Source organism: Trichosurus vulpecula, chromosome 1, assembly GCF_011100635.1.
Source record: "Trichosurus vulpecula isolate mTriVul1 chromosome 1, mTriVul1.pri, whole genome shotgun sequence".
Lineage (NCBI taxonomy): Eukaryota > Metazoa > Chordata > Mammalia > Diprotodontia > Phalangeridae > Trichosurus > Trichosurus vulpecula.
Window position 1 is genome coordinate 62,860,905 of NC_050573.1, and position 20,870 is coordinate 62,881,774.

The 20,870-nt window shown below is 41.3% G+C and overlaps 1 protein-coding gene across 1 annotated transcript in view; it reads right to left on the reverse strand.

The window, feature by feature from the left end:
• SIN3B (SIN3 transcription regulator family member B) overlaps positions 1-20,870 on the reverse strand; it is a 65,181-nt gene that overhangs the window by 25,345 nt on the left and 18,966 nt on the right. Inside the window, exons 4-8 of the mRNA XM_036736586.1 lie at positions 19,069-19,266; positions 17,037-17,180; positions 10,304-10,426; positions 7,072-7,161; positions 5,736-5,854 (exon numbers count right to left, since the gene is read on the reverse strand). Coding sequence (XP_036592481.1) covers positions 5,736-5,854; positions 7,072-7,161; positions 10,304-10,426; positions 17,037-17,180; positions 19,069-19,266 — 674 coding nt within the window. The remainder of the gene's footprint in view (positions 1-5,735; positions 5,855-7,071; positions 7,162-10,303; positions 10,427-17,036; positions 17,181-19,068; positions 19,267-20,870) is intronic.

The window sequence follows — 20,870 nt, forward strand, 5'->3', positions numbered from 1 at the left end:
TTCTAATCCCTCATTTTGATTTTGTCCTTTCCAAAAAATGTGTTTATTTTAAGAAACAGATTGTGAGGTTTTATTTTCTTATCCAATCTGTCACTTTTTCATTTCTTCAGACTCTTTAATCCATTCACATTCTAAGTTATGAGCTAATTATATATTTTCCTCCATTTGTCTTTAACCCCGCCCCTCCCCATTGGGACTTTTCTCTCTCTCAACACAGTACTACATCTCATTAATCTCCTTTACAGCAATCCTGTTCTCATTCTTTTCACAATATCCTCAAGCTTTCCCCACTCCCACTTATCCCCTCCCTGGTTTTATTTTTTTTTTTCTTGCTTGCTTTTATTTTATTTAATTCTTCCTCCTTTTCCTCTCAGTCAAGTAAAATTCCCCTTCTTCTCCCCTTTGATTTAAGTTCTTACAAGTTATTTTTCTATGCCTTTTCCTAGAAAGGATTTCTTTTCCCTCATTTTCTTCTTTATTTATCTTGTCTATCTATGTTAGCCTTTAATTCTTTGATTCACGGCCCTCTTACTTATTTATTCCTTCTTTATTCTCTGTATATCTTATGGAATTAAAGCTTCTTTGGTACCTCTTTGGGGGGGTCCCTCTTTTAAGTTCCATATTGTTACCTGTAGGTCTTGCCCCCAGGCTCCTTTTTTTTCAGTTGTGCCTCACCACTCTTAGAAATACCAATTCCTAAAGGTGACAGAGCAGATGCTACCCCATGGTAAAAACTGCCCTACATCCTAGACTGTGTGGTTCATTACTGACTTCAGCCTTTCTCATGACCTTTTTTTTCACATTTGCCTTGAAAAATCCTTCCATCTATAGCTCTTGCCACTCTTCTAGGTGTCAGCTGCCCACAGCAGCTGATTCTCCTTCTCCTGATGCCAGATGAATGGTCCAAGCTTCAGATCCCTGTAGATGATACCCACTGAAAGGTCCTAATCGCCCTTTACAGAATAGCTCTCTCCTACCATGGGAACATTCACTAATGCTGCTCCCTCCCACTACTAAATTCAAGATTTCTCCATTTCTTTTGTCCTTTTTCAATCCCTCCCCTCTTCCTTTTCCCCTCTTCTCTTGTAGGCTCTCTTCTTCCCAAGGGAATACAAGAGTTATTTTCCCTTCATTGTTAACTTCTGACTTGTTTATGGTATATCACATATTCCCCTATATGCTTTTCTTCCCTTCCCCCCTTTTATGCACCCTCATATCCTGTAATTTCACCTCACAAAAAAAATCTATTCAACTATAGGTGTGGAGTTATGAGGTTTACTCTATAATGTTTTAGGCTTGTTTCTCCAGCATCACTATTTACTTTTTGTTTTCATCCTTGTCTCCTCATATGTATTTAGAATGAAATCTCTTAATTATCTCCCTGTTGTAAATCTGGTATTGTCATCCTTGGTTGCTATATTTGTTTCTTGTATTTCCGTTGTCTGGGATGTTTGAAAAGCAAGTAATTTCTTCAGGTCTGGTTTTCTTTCTAGAAATGTTTTGAACACCTCTTTCCTGAGCATCTACCTCTCTTCATTATTGGTTATGCTCAGATTTACAGGGTAGGTCACCTTATTTTGCATCTTGAGCTCCTTTGTGCTTTAGAACATATTAGTCCATTTCCTCCTATGGTTTCTGGTGGATGCCAAAAAGACTTAGGTAATTCAAATTTCCTTTCCTACATATTTCAGGGTCTTTCTCCTGGTTGCTTGTATAATTTGCTGTTTTTCAGTCAAATTGTTGAATTTAACCATGTCTTCAAGTTTTCGGGATTTGGTTTATTTATGGAGATGTTCCATGGATTCTTTTCATTGGCACTTTGCTTTCTGTGTTCAAAAGTTCTGGGCAGTTTTCACACATGTTTTTCAGGTTTTTTGACTTGGGTTCTTCTGGTAAACCTATAACCTTTAGGTTGTCTTTACACATCCTGTCTTTGAGATCACCACATTTTGCTTGTATTGGAATTGTGTTTCATTTTAATGCAATTGCTTTTTACTTCCGCTCTCCAAATTGTCCTTCACTTCCATGTATTTCCATTCACAATCAGTTATTCTCTCTTTTCTTTGGTGAAATGGCATAGTAAATACATGTTTATCTCTTCTGCCAGTTACTTTTGCTGTGCAGACTATAAATTTTGCTTTCACAAGTCTTATTTTTTCTTTTAAACCCTTCAGGAACATCCTCCTGTAGTTCCATGTTCTCTTGGAAATCCACAAGGCCCTCTATCTCATCAGGTATTGGGTTATTTTCCATTAATTGAGTTTTCTTTCTCTTGACAGCTTCAGTAATTTCAGTCTTTTTATTTTCTTACAGTCTTCTATTCCTGACTTTCTCACTCCTTGTGGTTTCCCTGCAAGCTGGACTTCTCAGTTATCTCAGCTTTCTCTCTGAGAAATTCATAGTTCACCAGCCCACCTTTGCCCCGAGTGACTTTCAGGGGGAACAGACCTGCCCCCAGCCGGATGCTGAGCTCTCTCCTTCAGGTTTAGTGGAGGGTCATTCAGTGACACATGCTCTGCCCCAGTTCACTATGTTCCCTAGGCTGTTGAGCTGAGTTCTATTGCACAGTGCTGCCTCAATGCACACTGCTGTCACAACAGAAGCAATTTTCTGCTTTTTGGATCTCCAAGAGTTCTCTATTGGGTTGCAGAATTGGTTTCTGTTGAGAGCCAATGGGTTGGCTCGTGCAATCCTGCTACTACCGCATGGTGGACTGGGGGTGGGAGAGGTAAAGGCATTATGGGTTAGGGATTATTGGGCTTCTCTGTGGTTAGGTGATCCAGTTTTTACTTCTTTGGGTTCCTTGGTGTCCTATATTGTGGAGACAGCTAAAGCTGCTTTACTCCTTGCACATAACTACTATTTTAGAGAAGTTTAAGATGTCATAGGGATTGGAGAAAATGTCTAGTCTTCCATCTTAGTAGTCACATGATCCAGAAATCCACAGACTTTTGTCTTTCATGATACTGAACCAATTAAAAGATGACCCACAGAGTCATAGGTTCACAATGCAATGTATACAAAGGACATCAGCAGCTTGTGGAGAAAGCAGGCAAGTGGATGACACCAGCAGCTTTGTAAGGAAATACCAAGTGGTAATTTTAGGGGCAGAGAGATGTTCTAGTTGAGATGCATGAATTAAGAGGCTATAATTCTTCCCTTTCCAACTAGTGGAAAGGGAATTTGTGAGATCATGTGCTTTTATGAGGAGATATTTTTCTGTCATTTGCTTTGTGATCTTTTTAATTAAATGCCTTTATTTTGGGAAAAAATGCAGTATGTAACCGGCTTTTCAATCAAATGTATTTATTTTGAAAATGATGCAATAACTTTCTTATGACCTTGAGCAAATCACTCAACCACCCTGGGCCTTAGTTTCCCCATCTGTAAAATAAGGGATTGGACTAGATGGCTCCCAAAGTCCCTTTTGGGTCTAGATATATGACCCTATGATCTTTGTCAAAAATTTCTTCCTCATTTGGAATTAAAGGACTTTTCAATCACATATGAATGAAAACTTAGGCAGGGTTTATGTTGAAAAGTTAGGTATTTGCAATAAAAGGCTAGAAACTTCCATGCTTCCACACAGTTACCAAATTGATATTTCTAAACCATGGGTCTGAATATGTGTGTCACTCCCCTGATCAAGAAGCTCTAGTGGCTCCCCTCTGTCTCCAGGATCAATACCAATTGCTCTTAAGCACCTTCATGATCCAGCCCTAGTCTACAGTTTTCAGACTTACTGAATTTTCTTCTATTTCACAAACTCTACACAGCAGCTAGACTCACCTACCTGCTGTTCCCTGTCACTAACGTGGAATTCCAGGCCTCTGCATTGGATCCTCCTCTATACTGTGTGCTCCTCCTCCTCACCTCCATTTAGAGAGCTCATAACTTCCTTCAGTAGGGCTTCTCCTGATGAGAGTGCCCTCCCCAGCTGAGAGTGCCTTCCTCCAACACTACTTGGTGTATATTCTGGGGGGTTTTTTGGTTGTTGTTGCATTCACACTGTTCCCCCAAAATAATCAGCAACTTGAGAGCAATGAATGGTTTTCTTCTATCTTTTGATTCCAAGATTCTGGCACACAGTAGGTATTTAATAAATACTTTTTGAACAAATGCTGAGAAGTGGCTTTTGTATCAGCATAAAATGTTATAAGTTAAAAAAAAGGTATGTGTGTCCATGTTTGGGGAATAAGATTTTCAAAGTTGGACCTAAACTCTTCTACGTAAAATTTGTTTCCATAAATTGCACCAGGTGGTGGTCTTCCTTTTACATAAGCCTTCAAGATGGACAGAGCAGAGGCTCCTAGCTTATTTGTTTAACCCCATCCTGTTTTCCTCAAGTCCACTCTTTCCCAAATAAGCCTTACCACTAGGCTTATGGCTATGGTCCACTAGCCTTACCACTGGGTTTATAGGTTATGGTCAATAATAAAAGACAGTAATTTAAAAGACACATTCTTATATGATTACTAATTCTTCACTAGTCTAACTGAGGCTCAATTGTGCCATGAAGGTCCCTATCCCTCCCTCCTCAACAATTGCAGGGTAGGCCAAATAAGTGTAAACTCAGACATGCCCTATCAAAACAAGAAGGGCTTCGAGTATGTAGAGGCTGTTACCTCAGATCTGCCTTGCTCAAGCTCAGTGTGGAGAGGCACATCCCCAAAAGGCCAACACATCTGCTACTCATAGCCACCAACACTCACAAACACTGTATACTAAAGTATGGATGGGATGGCCATATGTGCTAGGGGAAGAAGTGCTGAGAACTATGAAATCTTTTAAAAAGTCTTTTTAAAATACCAAAATAGTGCTGGCAGACAAATTAGTAGTAGTAGCATAATAACTGAGTAACACCATCAAAAATAGTGCTTGAAAATGCAGATGTGTGATTTCAGTCCCCCAGTGAAGACTGCAAGATGCCTCTGCCTTGGGAAACAAGTCCCAGTGCCTAAGTACCCTAAGTGCCTAAGGTACTGAGGTGTAATGACTTGCCCAGGGTCACGCAGTGATCAGTGTCAGAGGCAGAATTGGAACCAGGACCAGCACTTTATGCCATCATCAAAAATATTCCCAACCTGAGTATTACTCATAATAGTGAAAAGGAGGAATGCTCTTTATCCCTTCGTGAAAGTCTTACTCTGATGCTTCACTGCTGGGGTGAAGGGCACATCAGCTCAAATGTAATACTGGCAGTCAGGGTCTATTACAGCATTACAAAGATACACTTGTAATCCTAAGTGCAACAATCCTCAGCCGCACTCTTGCTCACGGCACTGAAGAGTCAACTCACACTTAGAAGAGGTGTAGACTAACTACCATCTAGGAAATATGGGGACTTAAGGTTTAAATGTTTCTACTGATAATCTCAGAGCAACTAGAAAAGTTCACATTCTGACTTAGAACACACTGGGCAAGTAATGAAGCTTAAGACACAGAGGACAGGGTGCTGGACCAGTCGGAGAGATCAGGGTTCAGATCTTACCTATGACACTAGCAGTGTAACCTTGGGTAAGTCAGTTCACACATCTGAGTTTCAGCATCCTCCTCTGTAAAATGGGGGTGGTGATACCTATCCTCACAGGGTTATTGGGAGATTCCCGTAAAATAAAGTGCGTAAACTGCTTTGCAAACATTTTGGGGCCTATTTAAATGTCATTCCTATTCATGACTTGAGATAGGTTTTTTTTTTTAAATCACACAAATCACTGGTTAAGGCATTAGCTCACCCTAAGAAAGGAGTGACCAGTTGTAGGAGCTCTGAGCCCGACACCAACTCCTGATTGAAGAGAGCAATGCAGCGGAGGAAATTTTCATAGACTTCTTGGCTTTTTAGTACCCTGCGTACCTGAGGAAGAAAGAATAAAGGATGTTAGAAAGCTCTATGCTGAAGATCTCTGTCATTTGTAAGACTTTCAATCCCAGTCCAGATATTATTCTGCTTGTAAATCATTGAAAGTATGTTTTAAAGTAAATAATTAAAACCCAGAAAAAGAGTAACTATTTCTCACATTTTTATGCCACTTTCCCCATAACCTCATGAGGCAATAAGTAGGAGAGGTATTATTATCCCCATTTTAGAGATAAGGAAATGGAGGGTCAGCAAGGATCTGACTATAATTACAAGTGATTTGACTATAATTACAAAGCTAAAGAGTATCAGCACCAGAATTCAAATCCAGAAACCCAAGTCAGTCTCTTGATTCCATACCCAAAACTCTATTACACCACACTGCTCAAAATCCTAGAAGAGCACATGAACTACCTATTACTGGATCCTAACAACCCAAGCCAATGCTATATATTTTCAATATCATGTAATGATACTGTGGTACTAATGGACACAGAGACACTCAAAATTCCAGCTCTGTATCTTTTATGGATCCCTTCTGATGGGGGGAAGGAGGATAATTTGCCTGACAGATAACCTAAATGAGCAACACACTAGGAAGTCCAGCAGGAAGGTGTGACTGGTTTTGAAAACCAGGAAGTATGACTAAGAGCTAGGAGCCTGAATCACTTACCATAAACTTCCATATTTTTAAGGAGCTGCCATTTGTCAGTGTGGGTGTGGCCAAAAAAAATTTATCCTCAGCTGCTCTGTGAGTCTCTGCAAGCTACGTTAAGTTGTTCCTTAGACAAAAGAAGCACAGGCCAGTGCTCATGATCTTCCCAGCCTGAAATGACTGTGGTGTAAAGCATCAATAAAACATTAAAAAAAAAACCCAAACCCTAGAACTAAAGTCTTCCCACCTTGGGGAGCCTGTCAGAGCTTCAGAGCAGGGTTCTAGTGAATTGCCACAAACCATTAATCACCAAAAAGAACAGTAGCTGACCAATCTGGGTTTCCCATGGAAACTAAGCTTAAAGTCAATGTAGCAGCAAAAGTCTTCCCAAGGATTTTTTCCAAAGTGCTTGCCAGAAACCCTGCTTTTTCTTCTCCCCAATTCCAAATCAGTGCTCTGAATCAACAGAACAATGAACTGTTAGAAAGAGAAAGGAAAGGAATGCAGAACTGTGGACCAGAACCCACAGCTCCTCAACAGAAGGGATCAAATTACTGACCTTGTCAAAGAAAGAGAATTCTTGCAAAGTTCCATATTTTCCCACAGCTGCGACAGACAGATCTTTGGTCCCTCGCAATTTCATTTTCTTCTGTTATGAAAAGTTCAGTACTGTTAAAGCAGTCTGCATGCACCAAGCACTCAATAAAAGCTCACTGGAGGCATGAACACCGACTCTGGGGCACCTCCACTGAGCATTTCCATTCCACCCCCAATCACCCCTCCCTTCTCAGGTTCCTTCCTTGTGGCACCCCACCCACACACCTCCCCGTTATCTGCCCTCCCCGACCTAGACCAGTGTCTGAGCTGTTTTTGTAGCCCAGTGATTAGCACAGGATCTGGCCCAGGGCAGGCACTAAAGACATGGGGTGAAATGAATTATGTTCCAAACAAAAAGAAAATATGAGACATAGAATCAGACTCATGATCTTTTCAGCCCAGTAATTTCCTTGGAAGAGGTGCTGTGGGCCAGGTTATACTTAAAAGGCCTTTTCTTTCTAGGTCCCAAATTCATGTTTTTCCTGTTCTGCTGAAAGAGATCTAGTACTCCAGGATCTAGTCCTGGATCATTAGGATCATTCTTGAACATTCTGTCCATGCTACGTTTTGTTAAATCACAGGTATACACCAACACTGAGCATCTCTTCCCCAATTAGTCAGGTTCTATCTTTTTATATAGTCTGTTCTACTAAGGACCTAAGAGTAGAAAAGGACTTTAGAAGCCTATTAACTCAACCCCCCACACTTTGCACTGAACAAGAGGGGTCTAGACAGACTAAGTGATGTACTCGAGGTCACAAAGACAGTAAGTGCCAGAGTCAGGATTTGAAACTAGGCCCTCTGGCTCCACTATCACTGTTAACCATGTTAGGTTCTCTTCTAGAAAGAACCATTGCCAGCTGCCCTGATTTTCTTGAGGCATAGTGACCAGAATATAGCTGTATCTGAGTAGGACAATGTCTAATGCCATTCTTAATGGAAACCAGTCATCAATTTCAGCCTCAGCCACACACTGAGCTAACTTCTTTACTAACAGTCCACAATGACTCTCAATCACAACAGCTTAGAAATCTCTATCACATAAGCACAATTAATGCCTCACTTATACAGCATGGCATGGAAGGATCCAAATTTTTAAGCTCACTAAATTCTTCTTAAGACACTGAATGAAAATTCAAAAAAATTTATGGAATTAGGGAAGTGCTGAATTAATTATGGTATGTGAATGTAATGAAGAATTAATGTGCCAATAAAGAATGACACAACGGGCAGACTGGAGCAAAATGAGAAGTCTTTAAGAACTGATGCAGAGTAAAACGAACACAACTAGAAGAATGATTTATGAAATTGTCAAGATGACCAAATGTGAAATATTTTAAAAAACTGATCAATACAACGCCCGTCCAGGCTCAGAGATCTTGTGCAAATGAGATCTCAGATTGCAGTGAGAGGAATATCCAGGAGTAAAAAGACAATGGTCCCATTGCCCTGGTCAGAACACAGCCACAGTATTCTGTTCCATTCTGGGCCTCAAAGTTTAGGGTGGCGACTGATGAGCTGGAGTGAAATGGGTTCAAGATCATACTGTATAAGGACAGGAAGAAGCAATTGGAAATATTTAGCTTCTCTCTTCTGAAAACTTGGGGGAATGAAGAACCCCTGGCAGCTGTCTTCAAGTACTGGAAAGGCTGTAGCTTAGAAGAAGAATTAGACATGTTTTGGTTCTGTTTGACCTGGAGGGCACAACCAGGAAGAGTGGGTGGAAGTTTCAGAGAGGCAGATTTAGGCTAGAGAAAAGCAAAGCCTTACAACAGGAGCTGTCTAAAAGAATAAGCTGGGGGTCACCTCTCTCCCTGGAGGTCATGGTCAAGAGTGTGTTGATCTAGAGTACTTAGGAGAGTCCTTCCAACTCTCAGGTTCCATGACACTTAGAACTGACAAAGCAATCTCCACAGTTATTGAGGTCTATGGACAGCTTGCCCCAACACTTTGGGAGCTTCAGGTTTACTTGACAGTTTTTGTTTTTTTCAACACTGACACAGTGACTCATCTATTAAGACTCTAATAAAGAAAGTTCTCCCCAATGAAATCCCGACCTGGACAAATGGTTCAACGTCAGAAAGAGAGGTAGTTTTATCAAGGAAAATGGCATTAGAAAACATGTGTCACCATCTGATTTGCCCCTAGAGCCTTAGGACCAGGAAGCCTCTCCATATGACTTGCAGCTGAAACTCTGTCCCTGCATGTGCTGTCTCCCCCAACTAGAGTGGGAGTTCCTTCACAGCAGGGACGGTTTTGCATTTCTGTTTGCATCCCCAGCACTTAGCACAGTGGGTGGCACAGAGGTACTACTTCATAAATGATTCATCTGCCCACTAAGCCTTCTAAAGGCCTGAGGGGTTCCGACATAAGTAAAGCATGAGCTCTCATGCAGGGATTGTAAGGCATCACTTTGGCCTGCTCAGAGCCTACTCTGTTACCTTCAGGACCCTCAGTTGGGTTGTAGAGATTGCAATAAAATAATCCTGATACGTGAACTCTCAAAATGCTTCTCAACTTTTTTATGATGAGGAACTACTATGCTCTTCGCCTGAAGATTTCCTAGTGGAGAGAATAAAGTCCTGCAAGGACTGATGGGTAATTTTTCACAGTACCCTTAAGCCCATTATTTTATTTAATCTTCACAATTACTGTAAGAATGACAGAGGAGCTATTAACCATCAGGTACGAGAAACAAAGATAATGAGGCACAGAGAGGCTGAATTAAGGGCACACAAGTAATTCATGGCAGAGGTAGACCTAGTAGAAAATGTCAGGGCTGGAAGGAATTTTACAACAGAAACTGTCATGGCTGGGAAGGCTTTAGAACACAGTACTCAGTCACATCAGTAACTGAGGAGATCCCTGCTAGGACACAGGATGTCAGAGCCAGGAGAGCCTTAGGACCCAAAGCATCAAAGCTAGAAGAGAAAAACAGTTAAGGGATATGCCCACTTTCACAAAGCAAATCCATTTACTAATTTCTATATTCCTTCACCTACACCACACTGCTTCTACTTAGCAACTCATTTCCAAGAAAGAAGAACTTAAATCTCAAAACTTACACCTTAACATTATCACCCAATAAATCCTTTCTAAAAAAAATTAGGAATAGATGGTCACAGCACTGACTTGTTTCCTTAAGCTAACCCCTCAGCTGGGTCTAATCTGCCTTCTTTATTGTGGATAGTTACCTTGGCTGGGCCCGTGACAGGACGAAGGAGCAGAGGCCTAGACCGTTTTTTGCTGTGTTCCAGATTCTTTTCGTGGTCACTTTTCTGAATGCTATTCATTTCACATGGTCCATTTCCTGTAAACTAAAGGAAAGAAACATGATTTTTGACTAGTTGTAAAGGACTCTAGCTGGACCACATTGGTGATCATAAGACACTAGGCAAATCCATTCCTTCAACAACCATTTATTAAGCACTCGGTACATGCAGAACACTGTGCTAGGTACTGAAAGAAATGCAAAAATGAAATTAGACAGAGCCTGCCCTTCTGGAGTTTACAATCAATCTAGAGTATCTCACTTTTAGAGTGTTTCAAAATACAGAGAAATCTAATAACCATAGCATAGAATAAATCAACAGGAACCTAAGAGAGTGCTATGCAAGGCCCAAGAAAGACTAATATGTGCAGCCACAGAATCACATTTTTTCAATATATTCCTAAATAGTGGCACAATAAATTTAAGGCAAATCAGATATTTTGTAGGTGGTCCCTTTACACACTAAAATATCTGGTTTAGTAGTTCTACTTCCCAGGCTCTAAAGTGAGGTTTAGAATAATATCTGGGGATTCTTCAGTGTACATACTTTATTTTCCCAAGTCTATTCATAATGAATGGTAAATAAAGGCAGCTAGGTGGAACAGTTGAGAGAGTACTGGACTTGTGAGTCAGGACGACCTGAATTCAAATCCTGCTTCAGACAATGAAGCAGCAGTGTGATCCTAGGTAAGGGCCTTATTAACTTCTCTGAGCCTCAATTTACTCACCTATAAAATGAGGAGGTTGGACTCGATGGCCCCTAAGGTCCTCTCTAGACCTAAGATTATGATTTTACAAACACACGTCCTAGTAGAATTTATAAAAGGGTCTATTTACAATGCCACATCTATCATGGCTGCTCCTCACCACTATCCATTTAGGTAGTAAAGAGGGAGAACAGTACAGAAGCGGGAGAGAGGAACAACAAGAAAAGGTAAATCCTGGGAGTTGTTGTTCTGACATATTGGGAGGTTCTCAGATTTGGTGAAGGCTATGCCAATGGTCTTTCAGTCATTTTAATGGCCAAAAAACCCCATCAATACCATTTTTTCCTGGTTCATTTTCAAATCCTTCAGAGACTGTGCCTGAAAGTTGTATTTATAATTATTATTCTTCAACTGGAGTTCTTTAGGAATCTGAGATTTCACCACTGCAGGTATTCCCTTCCACCAAGAGTCGTTATAAGGCACTGAGACCAAACAAACTTCTCACGGGGCAGCTACACAGCTGGTCGGAGTGAGACGCCTCTGTAGGTGGCCCAGGTGGGCCCACGATGCCACTGTCCCTGGGCCTGTTCTTAAAATGGGCCCAACTTGATGAAGACTCCTGGAAGCTTAACTCTGAGAGCAAAGCCTTCAAGAACCAGGGTTATCTCCATGGCAGAGAAAAGTGCCAAAGGGAGGCTTAGTTATACAAATATTATGATTAGCTAATAATAATAATAATAATAGGATAAGGTATTAAAGACTAGAACTATGATTTTCCTAGTACGGGGATCTTTCTGGTGAAGAGACTTCCTTCCATCGATACAGTGTGACATCTTCTTTATTCCTTTTAATCTTAGAGAGGTACACAGAACAGTGAGAGAAGGGTAGGTCACAAAGCCAGGGTGTGTCAGGGGGAACTTGAGTTCAGGTCCTCCTGGCAGCAAGCTCAGCTCTCTATCCACTACAGTACAATGTCGATAGTAATAACAACCACACCTTATATATCAATACAGCACTCTGCTTCCACTATGTTCTTTGATCTAAATTACAAGCCTTGCAGAGTTGACAGAGCTGGCAGTAGGAAACTAAGGTTCAGAAAGACTTGCCCAACATCCTTAGTAAAAGGAAGCCTTGGGATAGAACTCTGGACACCTATGTCCATTAGACCGTTCATTCTAGCACAGTCCCTCTCAAACAGTATTAACCTTATTTTGGTAATAATAAACACATAATTTTTTAAGTGTTTTATACTTTACAAACACATTTTTGATGTAACAGCTGAGCCCAGCTTCACCATAAGCTACTGAAATACAAAGGATAAAGATTATCAGCCCCATTCTACAGAGGAGTTGATGTTTGCACCTAAATAAATACTCTATGTACACTTCAGTGAGACGACTAATACAAGCTTTATTAACTTTGTCACTTAAGGTCACAAAGCTAGGAAGCAGAACCCCCCCCCCCCCCCAGGATTTGAACCCAAGTCTTCTTGGCTCAAAGGTCTTCCATTATGTGCCACTGTGTCTACACTAACACAGCCCTAAAACTTATTCTGGGGAATCCAGATCTGTGACTTCATCAGCACTTACAGGTTGAGAATGGCTTGAGAGGAATTAAGTGAATTGCCCTGGTAGCAAAACTATGTGGCAAGACTTGTACTCAGGTCTTCCTGACCCTTAATCCACTATGCCAGGCTGCCTCTCAGGACTAACAAAAAAGGCTCAGAATTTACCTTAGTTTTTTTTTTCTCAGTTTTAATAAATGACCAGGAATATAACCATAAGCAACTGTGCCTTATTAAAGACAAACCTGCTCTGCATCTAATAGAATAGGATATTTATAAATGGAGTTCAACCAGAAGATCTTGCTGGAAATGCAAATAATTACCCTTCACAGATTTTTGTAATGCAAATAGAAACCCCAGATTTAGTGGGTCTAGCTCAAGGGTATCATCCTTTGTGTCAAGGACCCTTCTGGCAGCCAGTCTGGGGAAGCCTTAAGGACTCCTCCTCAAAAGCATATTTTTAAATGCGCACAATAATTAGATACAAAGGAAAACAATTCTACTGAAATACAGTTATCAAAATGTTAAACAAAAAAAGCTCCCAGGCCACTGTTAAGAGCTCCTAGTAAAAATCAGGTGACAGAGTAAGGGGGATCAAGGAGTGGGGGCTGTTGGGAGACTCAGATCCTTCATCTTTGGGTTTTTTCAGTCAATAAGCATTTTTTAAAAATCATATTTACCACTATTTCAAGCCCTGTCTTTTAGATCCAAAGAAAAAAACAAAAACAAACACGTTCTACTGGGTCATGTAAATAGCTAGGTCTGTGTAAGATCCATACAGTGTAAATGGAAGATAATTTCAAAGGGATGGCAGATACAGACCCATGGTTACAGTAACTTGGTGAAAGCCAGTCACACGTCCGGTATGGATGGCGTCCTCTGGTGAGGCCATCATGCTGCTCATGGTTACCATGTCCTTTACTCTGTCTGCTGGCAGCTGTGTCTCCATTCTCCACAGAACCCATCATTCACTGAATGCAGCTGCTGGTAAGCCTCTCCCTTACAAAGGAGGACCGAGCTCTTTTTATTTCTATGATGTGCCTACAGTTTGAGATAGCTACACCCAGGGGCAGCTAGGTGGCGCAGTGAATAGAGCACCGGCCCTGGAGTCAGAACAACCTTGGTCAAATCCTTTGTTCGAATCCAGCCTCAGATACTTGACACTTGACAATAACTAGCTGTGTGACCTTGGGCAAGTCACTTAACCCTGACTGCCTTGCTGCCACCCTCCAAAAAAACAAAGACAGCTATACCCAGTCAGGCAACCAGGAAAAACCAGAAGTAGCCCCTGGGAATTGCTATCCTCCTACATAGAAGACTTGTCTGTCACATTCAAAAAGGGCCCAACTCATTGGCTTGTCCCCTCCAGCGGGTAAAAGTAGAACCACAGAAGGCACAGGATTTAGCACTAGAAAGGACTTTTAAAAGCATCTAATCCAACCACTGCATTTTATAGATGAGGAAACTAAGATGCAGAGAGGTTGTACTTCCCCAAGGTCACAAGGGTAAGTAACAAGAGCAGAGATTTTAATTGAGGTTCATTGCAAATTCAATGCCCTTCCAATCATACCAACCTGCCTCTCATGCTCAAGGCCAAGCTGGGAAGGAGGTTACATGGAGGCCAATTTTGGCTAAATGTAAGAAGCCCCTCATCAGATCTGCTCAGAAAACAAACTGCCTGGCCTGTCAAAGTCCCTATCACTGGTGTATTCAAACCCAGACTGTATCACTACTGCCAACAGTGCTACGATGGGCAGGAAGTTAGACCTAGCAACGTCCCCTCACCTGATATTCTAGGATAGGTTTTCTCCAAATAAGCGGCCTTACAAATGCTGCCTCAGCAAGTCACCCATCCTGGTAGGAACATTTCTTGGTGGTAACCCCATTACTACCAAGTCAAGCTGCCAAACTACTGGATAACTAACTCATCGACCCCTAACACACCCACACATCCTACAGTTTCCTACCCAAGCCTTTGATCCTGATGTTCTTTGTGCTTGGAATGCTCTACCTAACCCTCTAACCCCATTCTCCATCATCCAAGAACCCTTCCCTGATAGCATCATCCCTATCCCCATTAGAAATATTCTGTCCCTTTCAATATTTTTGAGGTGCTCTTTTACATCTATCATATTCTAATTAGCATCATAGCCATCCATGTGCTATCTCCTCTACCAGACTGTAAGCCCCTTGAGGGCAGGAAATAGATCGTCTTTCTTGTTGTATTCCAGTGCAGATGATACCTGACAGGATACACAGTAGGAGCTTACTGTTTAATGGCTGAACAAATGAAACTTCAGCCTCAGGTATTGATCCCTTTATATAATTTCCCATGTTTCACATACATATTGGAACTAGTCATCTCCCCCCACCCAGTCCCCCTCACCTCTCATATGCAATCTATCCTATCCATCTGCTCCTCTCTATTCCCGCTGCACTCACCCTGGGACAGACCCTCATGACCATCTTCTGGATTACCACGATAGCCTCTTGGCAGAACAGAATCCTACATCCATTCTCCCTTTCTTTCAAGCTTCACACGATGCCAAACTCATTCTTTCTTGGGCAGAGATCTATGCCTGAAGCCCTTGATGCTTTCTACTTACTGTGTGTCTACTCACATTTCAAAACCTTCTGAGTTCATTTGAAATGGTACCTCTGCTACAAAGCACTGACCTCAACCAGTAATGACCTTAGATCTCACAAAATACTTCATGAATTTCTCATATGAAAATATACTCCCATGCCCTAGCACAGTGTCATACACAGAAGGTATATTTGCTAAATTTAATGTAAAATAGTCAATAAAATTGGATACATGTAGAACTACAGGATGTTTAACGGAGACCCTTTGAAGTCATCCAGACCACCCCCCTTTTACAGATGAGGAAACTGAGGACTAGAGTGGAAACATGATTTTCCCATGTCTCAACACAACCGTAGGAGAGCCACAACTCAAACACAGATTCTCCTGACTCTGACTCAAGTGTTCTTTCTCACCTCAAGACAACAGAACTGGGAAATGTCCTCAGCTCCCCTAGCCCTTAGCCTTCTAATTCCTAGCAAGAAAGAGGAGGTACTCAGATGGTGTTCCAAGGCAAAAAAGGGCAGTAATGAACCTCTACCTTCCACACTCTGGCCTACTGAGCCCCATAAAGGCTACTTGCTCATGAGGCTCACCAGAAACAGATTTCCCCTAGATAAGTATATCAAGAAGAGAGAGAAAATACCCAGGAACTTCCAAATATAGGCAGCCTCCAACTGAGAGGCACCTGTTACAAAAAAGGAGCCCACAGGAATTTCCACCTCTTACTGCAGCTAACAGGCTTTAGCCCATTTCCCTTCCCCTACATCACTGCATCCTGCTGCCTGTGATTCTTTAACTCTTATCCCCAAGATCGTTAAGAGGGAGGATAAAAAAAAGAGGGAGAAGAAAGATAAAAACCCCATTCATCGCTGCTCATTACCACCCATTCCTCAATCCCACCTTTTCACTGTCCCAAATACCCTCAGTCCCAGCCCTCCCCACCTGCCACCGCCAACCTCAGTCTCACTCCTCACCACAACAGCCAGGTGTCGTCTCCCTTCTCTAAGCCCACGGGAATCAACTCTAGATGCTTAGGTGCAAAAGTTATTTTTTTCCCATATTATAGATCAAGAAACTGAGACCTTGAGAGATGATTAAATATTAATTTGTCCAGAGTCCTAAATCTAGTAAATGTTTGATCTTCTGACTAGCACTCTATCCATGTATTTGATGAATATATGCTGGGGTCTTAACAAGGGCAGATGCTTGCCAGGTATTCCAAGTTGGAACTCTGAACATGCTTTAAACACGTTTAAATGGTGGTAATTTGCTCAAAAGAACTATCAGCATAATCCATCAAGCATATTATGGGTTAAATAGGTTTTGTGGTCTAACTTGGGAACCAGCCAACATGTATAATACTGCTTCCATGGAAAAATATATTTTGAGTTCTAACCAACTAACTTATAAATGGATTTTGGCAATACAACCTCTATATAGATTGTGGACTGCCTATACAATGAATTAATTTTAGTGTTCTGTAGAACGATGTAAGAGGGAGCCCATTATACATAGAACTCTTAAGTACAATCTCTACAGGAACCCAAAAGGAAAGACAGAAAAAACCCCTGTTCTCCAGAAGCTCATAGGATGAGCTAGATAAATGTTTGAAGATAGCAAAGAGACCATGCACATGTACCAGGCCCTCTGGCTGTCAATGACAAGTCACCATACTTCATATGTTTAGTAAAGTTTCCCAATAAGAAATGATCCAAATGAACCCACACAGGGCAGCACTGAACATTACACCAGCCAACGAGCCACCCGTGAGGCTAGTCCAACTCATCTCAGTACATACCAAAGATCTTTTAGCTTCTGGAAGGAACTGTCCAAACTCAGAAAGTAGATCCTCCTGTCCCCTGAAGAGATTGGCTACCTCGGTAAATACTTCCTCCTCTGACATGCCCCGGAAAGGGCGTCCTTTAGTGTTCAGCTGCTCCTTCTGTCAATTCACAGGGAAGGAAGTATGAATCATTGTGATGAAGAGAGTCGTTCTGTAACACTCGAGCATCAAATTATGGAGAGAAAATTAAAAAGCAGATCATTGACAGCTTGGCATGCAATGAAGACAAGCCTGTGTGCCAGGCTGGCAACAAACATTCCCTCCGGGGAAAAGAGGAGAATTAGAAACCTGTTGCCTAGCAAACCTTCAGCGATCTCCAATAATGACACTCTTTTACTTCCTTTCTCTAGGAAGGGAAGTTTTGTACAGGACAAGGCTTAAATGACCAAAGGACCCACCTGCACGGTGGTGAGGAGGGCAAAGCAGGAAGCAGCAATTTAGCTTCTTTCAGAAGCGAGCACTTTTCAAGCTAATACCAGAAAAATTACAAAAGAATACAAAGGGAAAAAGCCACCACTCCAACAAGGAGCAGCACAAAAAAGATCCCCCACGGTAAAGATGAGGACAACACTAAATCAATTTGTACAGGACTCTGAGATTTGTCTCAAAATCCTGGTGGGGGGGTGGGAGTATACTGCCCACTTTAACAATGAGGAAAAGGAGGCTGTGGGAGGTAAAGTTACTCGCCCCTGGTCACAGAGATAGGTCTGAGACAGGACTTAGAGAGACAGGATTTAAATCTCCTCCAAGTCAACTTGCCATTTCCCACTGCTCCTCCAAAATCAAGTTCCCTTTCAATGACTTTTTACTAACTGTGGAAAGGATTTCATGAATGACTTTTATCCCTAACAAGCTTACCCCTCCCACTAAGCAGAGCCTTCCCAACCTAACAGTTACTTAGGAAATCGTAATTCACTTTCAATTTCCATTACTTTTTTTCCCTAAAAAATATAATTAGAAGATATTATCTGGCTTTCCTCACCACCCCTACCCCCACAGAAACATTACTTAATACATTTCAAAGGAATGCAAACAAATGTGGGACTATCTCTCATTTGGACACAATTAGTTAAAAGTTCAGTGGCACTCCAAGACCCAGCCCAAATGCAACTCTATTCTTCAGTTCCACTGCAGAATTTTCCTCATACAGCCAAATCTCAAGCTGATGATTGGCACACACCAAGAAAAAAAAACTCAAGATTTATCAGTCTTGGTTGAAATGCCAAATAAGCTTGTATATTTTCAATAGGTTTTATTGTTAAGACCTTATGGTTATTGATTCAGGTATATCATCTATCCATTAAGAAACAGCAAAACCCTCAGATTTCCCATAATTTTATCTTGAAATCTTAGGTCTTATTTTCAGAACTTTTCCACCCTCTGTGTTTCACCTTCTTTGATAAATGGCCCTAGATATCTGAATGGGAAGCAAGGTATGGCCCCACGCAAGGAAGTTACCTTAAGAGAAAGCCAAACCTTCCAGAGTCTCTAGGGAGACTCTACAGTAGGACGCTTCATTGTTAGAATCATCCTAAAGATGGTTCCTCAAGAAATGAAGATGAAGGAAGGCAGGGACTGGGAGAAGCCTTACTTATATGAAATATAGTTAGAGTTGGGACAGGAGTGTATCTGGTGAGAAATAAGGAACTGAAGGCCATATCTCCACATCCCCAGATAATGCTGGTGAAAGAAACACACATACTATATGAAAACAGTTCAGACCCAACAGGGGAAGCTTCCAGGCCACAAACCCAGACTTGTTAAGACACCTGGAAAATTCCTGAACCACTCATTTTGGGTCCCTGAGATCTTATCAACCACCTAAGAGCCAACAGGGTACTGAGGTTTTATGAGAGGGAGGAAACAAGAGGTCTAAATCTCACATCAAGGGGCTTTCTTGAGTTATCAAATCTCTTTCATCTTACCTATACATAATGCTGGATAATACCACAAATACATTCCCTAATCTGGCTCCCAGCATTTTTACCTGATAAGTATGCAATATCTCCAAGAATGATCTGTAGATTTCTGGGTGGTCAAGAAAACGGGTTTTGATCTTATTCACATAGCTTATAGCATTGTTGAATTCCACAGAATCAGATTCCAAGGGCCCCTGAGGTTTGTCTTCCTTATATGGAAGCTGCTTATAGTCATCTGCAGAGTCACTGTGATGGTGGGAATTCTCCTGAAAATTCAACCAGAAGACATCATCAGCACATCAGGCCTAGGAAGCAGGGAACTGATTTTAAAGAGACCGCAGAGTCAAAATAATTCAGACACACACACACACACACACACACACACACACATCTATACACATAAATACATATACATATATATGTGAAAACATCTATACATGCATACACATGTGTATATTATATATATATATATGTATTATAGATGTTTTATATGGTTTTTAGCCTGGACCTATGATATTATCAGTGTAGAGAGTTCCACAGAAGAAAACTCCCTCTACCAGTACAAATCAGCAACTACATCGCAACTTACAATCTTAGCAAGTTCTCTAAAAGGTTAAGTACCTAGGTCGAGGTCACACAGGCACTATGTCTCAGAGGTGGAATTTGAACCCAAGTCTCTGAGACTATGTGCTTCTCTGATTCACTTACTAGAAGAGTTAGAATTTATCATGCACTACAAGAGGAAAAAGGGAATTTAAAAAAAACAAAAAAACAGAGAACAGAGGTCCAAAGAGGGTGACGGGTCTGCCCAATGCCACACAGCTATTGAATGGGAAAGCCACTACTGGAAGCCAATTTTCCCTGATGCTTACTAGCCAGAGAAAAGAGCATGATGGGGAAGAAGCAAGTAGGGAAAATTGGTTCAAGAATAAAAATATGAAACAATCCACAAACAAGGTTAACTTATTGAGTTGGCTAGAAAATGGTTGCCATACCTTTTTTAAAGTAGAAATTAAATCTCCATATCCACCAAATTACCAGGTATAATTTAAAGATGGTTGTATTTGTACTACCAAACTGTTAGACTACTCTGTATTCCCTATATTTGCTACCTGTGTGATCGGAACAAATCAACTAATTCTCTGAGGCTGCTTCCTCATTTGTAAAATGGAGATGATGCTTGCACAACTCTATTTCATGGGACTACTATGAGAAAAGTATCTAGGGTGTGATAAATAGGTAAGCTACGATTATAATTGAAACTATACATTAAGATAATTTAACTGCTCAACAAACTTTGTTAAAATAACTTATCTTAAAGCTTCAGAGAGCTGTGATTTTATCAGACTGCACACCAGCTCTACAGACAAAGACCAACTCTGTCGTGCCTTAGTAGACGGTCTTCATGAGATACTGTGGCTAAAAAACAAAATCACGTTGTGGCCAAAATCCTGGTGATCATCATAGGACCACATATTAGAGCCAGAAGAGACATCAGAGGTCATCTAGTACAACTCCTCTATTTTTGCAAATGAAGGAACTGAGGCACGTAGGTTTAATGGTTTGTCCAAAGTCACAGAGCTAACAGATAAGAGAGGCTGTGTGACCAAAGTCAGCCAGCTCCACATAAGTGCTGTTATCAGGGATGAGCCTGAAGCTTTTCCAGCATATTGTCAAAAGTCTGTGTGCCCCTGGTGTCTCCACTAAGAGCTCAACACCTTCTCCTTGAGATAATGAAGCACCGCAGCTATTGAGTGAAGGGGTCAAAATATTAAAAAGCTGGGAAAAAAAATGACAAGGCATGTTTGCACAATGGAGAAGGAAGCACTGAGGGGCACGGCTACAAGGCCTCGTACCCTGACATTCCAAA